The sequence below is a fragment of the Pavona decussata genome, unplaced genomic scaffold (genome assembly GCF_977016875.1).
Source record: "Pavona decussata unplaced genomic scaffold, jaPavDecu1.1 SCAFFOLD_262, whole genome shotgun sequence".
NCBI classification, from domain to species: domain Eukaryota; kingdom Metazoa; phylum Cnidaria; class Anthozoa; order Scleractinia; family Agariciidae; genus Pavona; species Pavona decussata.
In genome coordinates, this window is record NW_028145665.1 from 476,193 (window position 1) to 489,079 (window position 12,887).

The 12,887-nt window shown below is 39.6% G+C and overlaps 1 protein-coding gene across 1 annotated transcript; it reads right to left on the reverse strand.

The window, feature by feature from the left end:
* Positions 1-1,435: 1,435 nt before the first annotated feature.
* On the reverse strand, positions 1,436-12,571 carry LOC146455990 (uncharacterized). The gene is made up of 2 exons (XM_085093646.1): positions 12,444-12,571; positions 1,436-3,428 (listed from the first exon to the last, which is right to left on the reverse strand). Exon 2 carries the CDS (start codon positions 3,375-3,377, stop codon positions 2,805-2,807), a length of 573 nt encoding a protein of 190 aa, XP_084949772.1. The 5' UTR covers positions 3,378-3,428; positions 12,444-12,571; the 3' UTR covers positions 1,436-2,804.
* Between the last annotated feature and the right edge of the window lie 316 nt (positions 12,572-12,887).

The following is a 12,887-nucleotide window of genomic DNA, read 5'->3' on the forward strand; positions in this document are numbered from 1 at the left end:
CACACTATGCTATAGACTCTCTTCTTGTAGCGAGCTATGTTTAAAGGAATTCCTCGTTCGTTTGATTGTCCTTGTTGAACATGTCCTTGAATTTGAGCTTGATGTTGTCCTAGTTTGAGGACGATCTTCTTTTTTTTTTGTATTTTTTTAATTTGTTCACGTCAGAAGTTACAGCCAAAAATACAGACAGAATATACAGACATTTTTACTGACCCCATCCTCCCCTTCAAATAATCACACAAATACACATAACACGACACACAATCACACAGCTAACAACTAGCGCTAAGACAGGAATTAAGATATTGTAATATAATAATATAAATTGTGGATGCATGTTTCCAAACACCTTTCTATCTTCAAAGGTGACACTTGCCCCATTTTAAAGAGTGGGCTTCCCTTTTGTTCTTCCATGCAGAAATCTTGCATTCCACTTAGTAACCTGATTTGATTCGTAGTAAGAGAACATTAAAGAGTGGTTTCGAATTGTTGATCCTGTAATAGTAAATATATTGTTTAGCAATGAGAATAATGTGATTCAACAACAGAAAGCCCTCCTTCCTTTGCCAATCACCAAATATTATATCAACAGCAGATAGTGATTTAACCTTGATAGTTATGTTGTTGCACCATATTACAAGTTTCTCCCATAGCGTTGCAGTGAAAAGGCAAGTCACAAATAGATGTTCAAGGGATTCGTCATTCACACCACAAAAGGAACAGGCTGAAGAATCTATTTTGCCTATTTTCTTTAAAAACGTATTTGTTTCTAGGACGATCTTCTTGTAAGAAAAGACTGAGATGGCTACAGAAAGAGCAACAAAAATGCTGCCTGCAGTGTCGGCCCTGCTTTGGCTCCAAAAAATTGCATAAATATACATCCCCAACAACTCAAGGCGAGAAGCCTATCAACACTTATGGCGCTCGATATAAGGACAGATACCGCACACAAAAAGGAAGTAATAAAGTGTTGTTGTTGAAAATAGGCCAGTTAATCTATATCGTTGGCACTCTCCAGTCCAGCAGGCGAATAATGTACAGTGGTTGTGTGATAGGACCAACGCAAAAGTCGCTAAAAGCAATGGCATCAAATCAATAGAAATACCTCTTACTAACCGAGTTGGAGGTCTGGTTTTTTTCCCGTTGATTTATGACCCGCGCGCGAAATCAACGAGGAAAAACTGGGTCCGTAAATTTGCAATTTTTTTTTTTTTTTTACATTTTTGGGAATCTCTCAAAATTAGAAAGTCGCTGGAATTTTTTTAAAAATATGATTTTTGAAAATAGATCAAAAAAGGTATTTTTGGACCAAATATGAGCGATTCGCCAAACGTGTTCGTTAACGTCGAATTCTCGATCCTTACAGGCAGCCGCTCTTGAAAAGTGGTCGCTTGACAACTTCGCGGACAGGAAATATTGCCAGGCAGTTCTTATATCTGTTGCGGAACAACTTCAAGTTTATTCTTAGCAGGTTGGCAGTCAGCTACAGAAACCATCTTTACTCGAAAACAACGCTAAAAGTATTGCAAACACAAGGCTTAGCAGCGCGCTGTGATTGGCCAGAATCTGCGTCTCTTCATTTGTCGGCGATTACATAATGACCGCGACTTGTTTGAAGGATTAAGAACTCAATTCTAATTCCCGTGTAGCCAGAAAGCACCGGAATGAAAGTCGCACCGGTATCATGTAAACACCCCCTCATATACTCTAGCTCGACGATCAAATGTAGAAGTAAGGAAAAAGACTTAACCTGGACCTATTTCGTATACCAATCACTGCGGTTGCTGGAAACAGCGTTGCACTTTTTGGAACGGGATCGGTTACGGTAACAAACTTAAAAAAAAAAAAAAAAGCTAATTGAAATGACACGGACTAAACTTAATTACAAAGCTCCATTGTTCCTTGTAACATGGAAGCATGTAGTTCCACAGTTCTTACTGGCAAAACGGCCAGGACAGATTATGACATCAGTGACTTAAACTTTAAAAACTACCTTGGAGTAATATTGTTATTATTGTTATTGTTGTTATTGTTGTTATTGTTGTTATGCTTACGCTCACAGACACGACGGGACTGTTACTAGTGCAGCGCGCGAACGTGCAACTTCAAAACAACTTAGTAATTAGTTTAGCTGGGATCTGAGTGGGGTCCGTGAGCTGAACCAATAAGAACCTTCACGAACCTGACCGAATCCGACCATATAAGCTTGTAGAGAGGGAATGCTTGTAATACGGTAAATATGAATGTAAACTGGAACTAAGAGTGGTTTTGGTTTACGAAGCACATCCCGAGTTTCTCGTGGGAACTTTTCCAGATGGTACCAACATACGTCTTTGCTAACTAAGATATTTGGAATAATTGCGCGTTGCCTAGTGACAGTCTGGTAATCACACCTAAACTAAGAATTTAAAGTGTAGATTACGTTTGGTGACTCAAAGTTGTTCATTAATTAATATCCAAAACGTCTACAAACCTAAAAGGTGTAACATGATTACTGTCTTTTCAAAATATTTCAAACATCCAAACGTTCACTCGGATTAAATCACACGAAATAACTAAAGTATAAAAATATCCAAAAAAATATTTCAAACACCCAAACGTTCACACGGATTAAATCACACGAAATAACTAAAACTATTATTATTATAAAGAATAAAAATATCTAAAAGCGTATGCCAACAAAGTACATGAAATGTCCTGCCACAAAACGTGGAAAACTATGTTCATAAAAGAAATAAAAGCATGCAGGAAACGAATACACGCTATATGACAGTTGTTCATCTGTGTTATGCGGATTTATTACTTTATTTAGTATAAACAGTAAACGTGTCCCCGGGTAAAATCTTAACATCTAAATTTTGGAAGTATTCTGATATGGGATAAACATTCTCTGACTTATTGGTTGGGCCCGTGAAACAGGCTCTCTGATCAAGTTGTAATTTATCATTCATTACATACACTGTCATTGTTAAAGACAGTGAGCCTGACCATGTGTACTTCCCACCAGGTTTGATCAGCTCAGAATCTTTCTGAAAATCTCTAACTTGTTTTTGAATTCTTTTAGCTTCTTTCCTTGAGATGTTTAAAGCTGTTGCCAGTGCAGAGGCGGTGAACCCAGTGACTAGGCCCGCTAAGCTCCATTTAGTAGCTGTCCGACCGGCAGTTGTCAAGGCTGACGTGCTCATTAGTACACCCCCTTCGGCCTTGACCAGTGCTCCTCCAAGAGGCGTACCTGCCTCAACCGGTAGGAAAAGAGCACCTCCTGTCAGCAACGCAAAGACGCCAGCAAAAGAGGCATTTAAAGCTGTCCAGTTGACTCCATGAGTTATCCATACGTCGTGTTCAGTATCATTCAGGATTGAACAACTTGAGCCCATGTTTTGAGTTGAAGTAAACGACAGGTGAACTGCTTGTCTTTACAAAGATAACTGTGTTTAAAATAAAAAGATTGAGCCGGTGTTAGAAGCTGGATCCCTTACTATGATACTGACAGTTTTCTAACTAAGCAACACACCGCATTTTTCAATGCTTTTACCGTCCCAAGAAACTATGCGGGTGATTGGACAGGCACAAGTGGTTTGTAAATGGCAAGCTAATAGTTGAAGCGAGTGATTTGAACTCAGGAGCAATCGGGCTAATAATTTAAAACGGAATGATCCAAGAGCTGACTGCAGACTTGGTGATACCCGAGAAAAAGTTGTTGGAAATGAATTTTGAGATAGGGACAAAACGCTAATAAAAATTTGTATTTCAAAACTAAAAACTGTCGTAACTAACACGAAAACGAAAGGTAGTGGTATTATTTAGGGCAATAGAGGACTCTTCGATACCCACCTGTTAGGGGACAAAAATAAGGCGAGGAAAAACTAGGAAATTGTCAAGAGGACGTTTCGAAAAGGGAATTTTACTATGTCTGCAAGACACTCTGGAGTTTACGGAAAGGATAAGGAAGAGCCCGGATCGGTTTGTGGAAACTGAATGACTTTCTTCGACTACGGGCGGTCAACGTGAGGTACATGGAAATTGCAATATCTTCTTTGTCGTGTAAAACATAAGTTAGCTTGCATTGATACAATCGCGAAAATTGGCGAAAGCGTGTGACCAAATATTTGACTTCCGAAGAAAGTCACCGTTGTCAACAAGAAGATGCTGACCAAGACTGATCTCTCTAATTGTCCAAAGGCAGGTGTAAGTACTCTGCTTGAATAACCTTCCAGTATGGGTGTTCCCTAACAACTACGTTCTTCCCTCCTGTTCTTTGTCTTGAAACCCTTCAAACTTTGTTTTTATTTTCCCACAAACTTTTCGAGTCATCACGACCTCTCTTAAAACTGAATAAAACCGGCTATTTACACCAGATTCTAGGACTAAGAATTTCTGATACCCCCTGTAATATATTAAGTACCCAGAAAATCAGCTCGAAAAATCAGCTCGAAATCGCGCAGGGCTTCCATTTTGGTACTCGAAATCAGAAACCCAATGAGTCAATCAGTGGTTATGTTCTAGATTTGAAGAAATTAGCCGTCTATTGCAATTATGGTGAATTTCTGGAGAAGCGTTTCGTGTGTGGGCTGAGCAACATCAAGATACAAAACAAACTATTGAACACTGGGAGCCTCACGTTTGGAAAGGTTTGTAGCATTGCCAAGGCTATGGAGATGGTGGAGAGGAACACCCAAGAAATTCACCTAACAAGCAGTGAAAGCAGTCAAGTGAACAAGCTAACAGGACAAAGCAGTAAGGACACTGAACAATCATTATGCCCTAGGTGTGGGGGTAGTCACCCAGGTCAGTCTTGTAAATTTAAGTCAGCAAATTGCTATAAATGTTCCACGTTAGGTCATCTAGCTTCTGATTGTCGTACTAAAGATGCCAACATACGTAATGTGCAGTCTTCAGAGTTAAGCAACAATGCTGATGAAAATGATGATGAATTAGGAATTTATACCTTGTACTCGCTTGACACTAACAAGCCAAATTGCATCAGTTACACCGTGGAACTTGAAATCAATGGGAAACCGTGTAAGATGGAGCTAGACACTGCTGCAGATTACTCCATAATGAGTAAAAGTGAGTAACTGGAGAGGTTTGCAGACAGGTCCCTGACTCCTTCAAAGGTAACACTGAAAACCTATACAGGGGAGCAGCTTGATGTAGTGGGTGAAATGCAGTGTTACATTGTTTATAAGGGTAAACAGTATCTTTTACCAATTGTTGTAGCTAACTACAATGCTAAGCCCGCTTTACTTGGTAAAAACTGGCTGCATCAAGTTGGAGTTGGGTGAGATATTTAGTTTCTCTAGTGGAGACCCAGGTGGTGCTTAAAGGATCAGTTGAATGATCTGTTGTCTAAACATAGTGAATTGTTTACTGGCAGTTATGAAGGTATGAAGGGGCTTGAGGCGCATATCACTATGCAAAGTGACGCAAAGCCTATATTTGTTAAAGCACGTAGAGTTCCATATGCTTTGAAAGAACAGGTCGAGCAGGATTTAGACAAACTTAAAAAAAAACATGGGGTGATCAAGAAAACTGACAAGTCACCTTGTGCTTGCCCAGTTGTGGTTGTGCCTAAGGCTGATGATACCGTTAGAATTTTCGGAGACTACAAGTCCTAGTTGGTTCTAAAGTATTTAGTAAGCTGGATTTGTCGCATGCCTATGCTCAGTTGAATCTTGACAAAGAGAGCCAAGAATACATGACTATTACTCGTTACAAAGGTCTGTATTTTTATCTTAAATTACCCTATGGTGTCAAGTCATCCCCAAACATTTTTCAAGTAAAAATGGATCAAATTCTCCAGGGAATTGAAAAATGTGTGTGTAAACAAGATGACATTCTAGTAGAGGGAAATGATTGGCAAGAGAATCTTAAAATCCTTACAAAAGTATTGGACAGGCTGTAAAAATTCAATTTGCATTTGAAATTATCTAAGTGTGAATTTATGAAACCTGAAGTGGTTTACCTAGGACTGAGAATAAGTGCCGAAGGATTGCAACCAGTGGAAGACAAGATTAATACAGTGAGGAGAGCCCTTGCGCCATGTAATGTGAGTGAACTCAGATCCTTCCTAGGGATGGTCCATTATTATCATTCCTTTTTGGCAGGGCTAGCTACATCATTAGCAACCTTACAACCCCTTTGCAGAAAAATGTTCAATGAAAATGGACGGAAGATTGTCAGAAAGCTTTCGAAGCCCGAAGCCTGTAAAGAAGGTCTTACTAGTGATTCACTGTTGGTCCATTATAACCTGAATCGTGATCTTGGATTATCTTGTGATGCGTCAAGTTATGGGTTGGGAGCAGTACTTAGTCATGTCATGGACGATGGTCAAGCCAATAGCTTATGCCTCTCGCACACTAAGCTCAAGTGAGAGAAATTATGCCCAGATTGAATGCGAAGCTTCTACTATTATATATAGGGTTAAGAAGTTTCACCAATTCCTATATGGACGAAAGTTCACATTAGTAACGGACGGACCACCGGCCATTGTTAGCTATTTGAGGCCCCAAAGCCGCAATTCCCACGCTGGCAGCTGCCCGCATGCAGCGTTGGGCCCTTATCCTTTCAGCATATGACCATCAGATTGAATACCGTAAATCTGAGGAACATAGTAACTGCGATGCGCTTTTCAGGTTGCCTCAGAAAGATTCCAATATAGGTAACGCAAATGAAATTTACAGTGTGAGCGCTATTGATGAGAATTTCCCTATAACTGCATAGGATATTGGGAAGGCTACACTACTGGACCCTGTACTTAGCAACGTATTTGCTTTAGTCATGAGTGGTTGGCCAGAAGAATGTGATGAGGAAAATTTAAAACCCCATTACACTCGTAGACATGTGCTCTCTTGTGAACAAAATTGTATTCTGTGGGGCTCCAGGGAAATCATTTCCCAAGTGTTTAGAGAGAAAATGCTAAAAGAATTACAGTGGGAGCATCCTGGCATGTGTGCAATAAGCGCGGTAGCTCGTACCTGTGTGTGGTGGCCAAAAATCGATGAGGAGATTGAGAGAGAAATAAAATTATGCCCAGTTTGTCAGAATGTAAGAAGCTACCCACCTAGTGCTCCTCTAATACCGTGAAAAAGGGCTACGCAACCTTTTCAGCGTATTCACATTGATTTTTGTCAAAAGGGCAGTGACTATTTTCTGGTGGTGGTTGATAGTCATTCCAAATGGATTGAGGTACAGCACATGACCTCAATCACTGCAGGACACACCATAAATGAGCTGGGTCTGATATTTGCCCAACATGGCTTGCCAGAGAAAGTAGTATCAGATAATGGACCACAATTAATTTCAAACGAATTTGCCGAGTTCATGAACAGAAATGGCATTAAACACACCCTAGTTCCCCATTACCACCCACAATCGAATGGGGCAGCTGAAAAGTCAGTCAGGATTGTAAAGGAAGCACTAGTCAAACAGGTTTTAGAGGGTAACAAGGGAAGCCCTATGAAACAGACTTGCAGACTTTCTGTTAAGATATCGTACTACCCCACACAGCACCACAGGTGCTACTCCAGCTGAGTTGTTAATGAGACGTCGTTTGCGCACGCGCCTAAGTCTAGTGAAACCGGATTTAGCCCAAGTAGTAGAGAGTAAACGGGGTAAGCAGAAGGAATATAATGATTTTAAGTGTCATAAAGACAGATAGTTTTTGGAGAATGACACAGCTCGGGTACGGAATACACAAGCTAACAGCAACACCGAGAGGTGGATCCTGGGAAGGGTAGTTAAGGTTTGCGGACCTAAAACTTATCTGGTTAAGACTGGACACAAAACAGACATGTTCACGCTGATCATTTGATTACAGCTCATGATAAAGTGCCAAATGAGACTAGTGAGTTGGACATAACTGTTCCTGAGTTATGTGAACAATCCACGCAGGTTATAGGTGTGAACCCAGTTTCAAACAGTGTACCACAATGTTCTGTCGCACTTTGTAATAATCATCGCACTTTGTAATACCTGTCACACTTTATAATAACACCTGTCGCACTTTGTAATAAAATAGCGGTCACACTCTGTAATATCAGGTTGTCGCAGTTTGTAATAAATTAAGCTGTCGCACTTTGTAATAACAAATTGTTGCACTTTATAATAAGCCCTTAAATTTCCTTTGTTTGGTAGAAATTATGACTTGACTAATCCCCCAGAGCACAAATACATTCTTCCTTCTTTCTTTTGCTCTGCAAGCTGAGGCGAAAAAAAAGAAACACGTTCTCCTTCACGCTTCTCGCAATTGTTATTTTGGAGATCACACAGCTTGCTTAGCAATGATGGAATGCCATAAGAGGGGAGATAACTCCTGGTTAAAATAAAGAGATGCGCGAGAGGGTTGAGTCCAAGGGTAAGTAAGGGAGATAATGACTTCAAATGACTCGCTACTTGTTGTTCTATATGAATTTTTGTGGGGGGAGCGGGGGGGGGGGGGGGAGGGAGTCACAGGAATGAAACATGAAAATAATAAACATGATACTAACACAGTATGTCCCTGAAAGTTGCTTTCCATTTTCTTGCTCTCTTAAACCCCACGACAACAAGCCTTTTTTATTTTCATCCGTAGGAGATGCCAGTATATTTCAAATTCGAATCTTTTAAAAGACCCCATGATAAATACATTTTTAATACCTGAATTAAGCTATCATTTACAATTAGACTAGAACTAAGCAATGGAGCGGCTTAACAAACTTAAAAGTCATTATTCGCGGTGACAAAGTGTTTCTGTCAAGATACGTCGTAGTCAAGACAAATAACAATCGCGAGAAGCGTGGAGGAAAACGTGTTTCTTTTTCATACCCTCAGTTTAGTATGTAAAGTAAGTATCAAAGAAGAACGAACGTATTTGTGCCCTGCTTGATCAATTAAGTCCCTTTTTTTACACCGAACATCGTATTCAAAAGTAATTTAAAAGCTCATTACAAAGTGCGACAATTTGTTATTACAAAGTGCAACAACCTGTTATTACAAAGTGTGACAGCTATTTTATTACAAAGTGCGACAAGTGCTATTACAAAGTGCGACAGGTATTACAAAGTGTGACAGTTTTATTACAAAGTGCGACAGAGCACGCAACCACGAGTCAGTGTTATAGTTTCAAGAGAATGTAAGCAAGCCTTCACCAGTTGTTTTGAGGCGATAAGAAAGAATCAGAAAACCAGTTGACCGACCTGATCTGTAGTTGTTGTTATTATTAACGTTTCTGTCACTTGTTGCAATTACATCTCATTCTTGTGGGAAAGCAGTCTAATATATTAAGTATTCAGAATGCTTAGTGTAATAAATTAAGTACCCAGAATGCTGTTAATAAAGTTGTTGTTGACACACGCCATGCTGCCTAGTAATGTTTTCGGAAAATATTACACCCCCAACACTTGACACTGAGCAAAATCGAATAGATTCTAGGACTGAAAATTTCTGATCCCACCATCATCGGCTATTTACACCAGATTCTAGGGCCGAGAATATCTGATCCCCCATCACTTGATACTGAACAAAACGGGATATTTACACTAGATTCTAGGACTAAGAATTTCTGAACAAAATCGGTTATTTACACCAAATTCTAGGACTAAGAATTTCTGATCCTCCACCACTGGATACTGAGCAAAATCGGTTATTTACACCAAATTCTAGGACTAAGAAATTCTGATCCTCCATCACTTGATACTGAGCAAAACCGGCTATTTACAGCATATTCTAGGACTAAGAAATTCTGTTCCCACATCACTTGATAGTGAGCAAAAACGGCTATTTACACCAGATTCTAGGACTGAAAATTTCTGATCCCCTTATCACTTGATACTGAGCAAAACCGGCTGTTTACACCAGATTCTAGGACTGAGAATTTCTGATCCCCCACCACTTGATACTGAACAAAACCGGAGATTTACTCCAGATTCAAAGTTTGAATTTCTGATCCCCCTATTACTTGACGCTGAACAAAATCGGCTATTTACACCAGATTCTAGGACTAAAAAATTTTTAACCCTTATCACTTGATACTGAACAAAACCGGAGATTTACACAAGGTTTATAGATTGATAATTTCTGATCCCTGATTACTTAATACTGAACAAAATCGGCTTTTTACACGAGATTCTAAGACTGAGAATTTCTGATACCCCATCACAGTTGATACTGAGCAAAATCGGCTATTTACAGAAAATTGAAAGCCTAAGAAATTCTAATCCCTTATCACTGGATACTGAACAAAACCGGCTATTTACACCAGATTCTAGGACTGAAAATTTTTGATTCCCCCATCGCTTGATCCTGAGCAAACCCGGCTATTTATACCTGATTCTAGGACTTAGAAATTCTGACTCCCAACCCCCCCCCCCCCCCCTCCCCATCACTTGACCTTGAACAAAATCGATTCTAGGACTGAGAATTTCTGATCCTCCCATTTTTTGATACTGATCAAAACCGGTTATTAACGACAGATTCTAGAACTGAGAAAATCAGATCCCCCCATCACTTGATAGTGAGCAAAACTGGCTATTTACACCACGTTCTAGGACACAGAATTTCTGATTCCCCCATTTTTTAATACTTACCAAAACCGGTTATTTACGACAGATTCTAGGACTGAGAAAATCAGATCCCCCTATCACTTGATACCGAACAAAACTGGCTATTTACACCACATTCTAGGACTCAGAATTTCTGATTCCTCCATCACTTGATACTGAACAAATCCGGCTAATTACACCAGATTCTAGGACTGAGAATTTCTGATTCCCTATCTCTTGAAACTGAATAAAACCAGCTATTTACACCAGATTCTTGGACTGGGAATTTCTGATGCCCCTTAGACTTGATACTGAACAAAACCGGCTATTTACACCAGATTCTATGACTGAGAATTTCTGATCCCCCTATCACTTAAAAGTGAACAAAATCGGCTATTTACACATGATTCTAAAGGGCTCACAATTTCTGATTCTCCCAACAAGATCTAAAGGCATTGGCATTGGTACACCGTACAGGTGTATTCGAACTTGACCAAAAATGTCATTATTGGGTCAGAAAAACAGGACGTTAAAGGTGTCATTGTCAATTTCTACTTAAAGTTTTCGTGTTCATTTAGGAAAACTTTTTGTCTGTCTCTAATTTTTTTTTCAACAATAATATCGTCTTTCTGTCTTCTGAGTCATGATCTGGCCCGGATCATGGCATTTTCTGAAAACAAATTCCGGTGTGATCTCTAATAATGTAATACAAATAGATAATTAGGAAGTATAACTAGTCCTGAATAGAGTGAGAGTCAGATATGTATCTGCCCGTCATGACGTTTTCGGAAAGAAATTTCCGGTATGATCTCGAGTACCGTAACGGGAAGGATAGCTTTAAAAATCTGCGAAGGGTAACAAGGGAAAACGGAAATCACGCTATCTTTGTGACCCAAACTATCCATCAGCTACTTTTATTAGATAGCTTTAAAAATCTGCGAAGCATACAACGGGAATAAATGAGACCACATTAAGCATCCGCGTTGTTGTTTTTTTATTCTTTTTTTTTTTTTATTAGATAAGCATGTTTCCGTTTCTGTTTCCGTTTCTTCGAAGCCTCACATTACAAGGTCCACCTAAATTTGCCTGGAGTCTGTAAAGAAAGTTAGGTTATCATTTTATTTTGATGATTTCTTGGTGGTATTTATTGCTTTCAAAATTGAAATCCAAGAGCGTTCGTTCGAGAATGCATCGGTAAAAGAGCTGAGCAAAGTGATTCACATGTTAATTGCATTTAAGATGGTTGCCCTTTGTTAGGACTATAAAGGCTGGTTTAAATATGATCGCAGATCGCAGATCGCAATAAGGTCTGCGATCCGCGATCATATGGAAACCAGCCTTTAGATAGAACATGGTTCTATCTTCTGCGATCGTCTGCGATCACGATCGATCGCAGACGATCGCAGACCTTATTGCGATCTGCGATCTGCGATCCGCGATCATATGGGATATAGAAAGCAGCCTTAAAGAAGCGATGCACTAACTTTAAAAGGTGCTCATAAATCCAAGAAATTCCTTTTTTCAGCGATCGCACATCAATTATGTAATTTGGGTCGGTTTATCAGATACCACCTACATATCATCTGTTTAAAACACACGAGCTGTGTATGAACAGGAACTGCATAAAATAAAATAACAGAGAAGCCTCTTACACTGATATTTTTTAAGTTATACGGTTATATACAACTGAAGCATTTGGATACAACTATTATATTTAAAAAGCCTCTCTTGCACTAACATTGATTTATAATAAGGAGGCCAAGTTTCAGAAGCAACGCCGGTAATGAGGTGCTGCGTCGACTCGAAGCTCTGACGCCTGAAAGCTAAGCGCAGCCGGAATGTTTGTACGTTAGCCAATTTACATTATCAACTCAGTTCAGTGACAACACCAAATTGCGAAGGTAACATTCATTTGACACTTACCTTGCTCTGCTAAATGCACTATTAACTGAAAGGGCTTCGTATGATTCAAGATAAACAAGAACGGGCGCGACTTTTATAGCAAAGGAATTTTGCAAACCCTCCGATCAGAATGAAAAAAGGCAATCGATTCCCGTGACTTGAATTCCTAACGTTCCTTATTACGCGGGATACCCTGAGGGCATACTTTGTCAAAGAATAGGCTCCCTATTACGGGGATGCCCTAGGTGCAGACCGTGTCTAAAAATGGGCTCGCTATCGTTTTTTTTTTTTACGCGGGATGCCCTGAGGGAGCATACCGTGTCTAAAAACGGGTCGATTTCTTTTTTACGCGGGATGCCCTGAAGGGGCATACCGTGTCTTAAAACGGGTCGATTTCTCTTTTTTTTTTTTTTTTTTTTCTTCCTCGTAGCTACAAATGTGTACATTAATTTACTCATTAAACTA

Bases quoted from the DNA above. Each gene is read 5' to 3' on its own strand.
- LOC146455990 (XM_085093646.1), bottom strand. From the start codon at position 3,377: ATGGGCTCAAGTTGTTCAATCCTGAATGATACTGAACACGACGTATGG.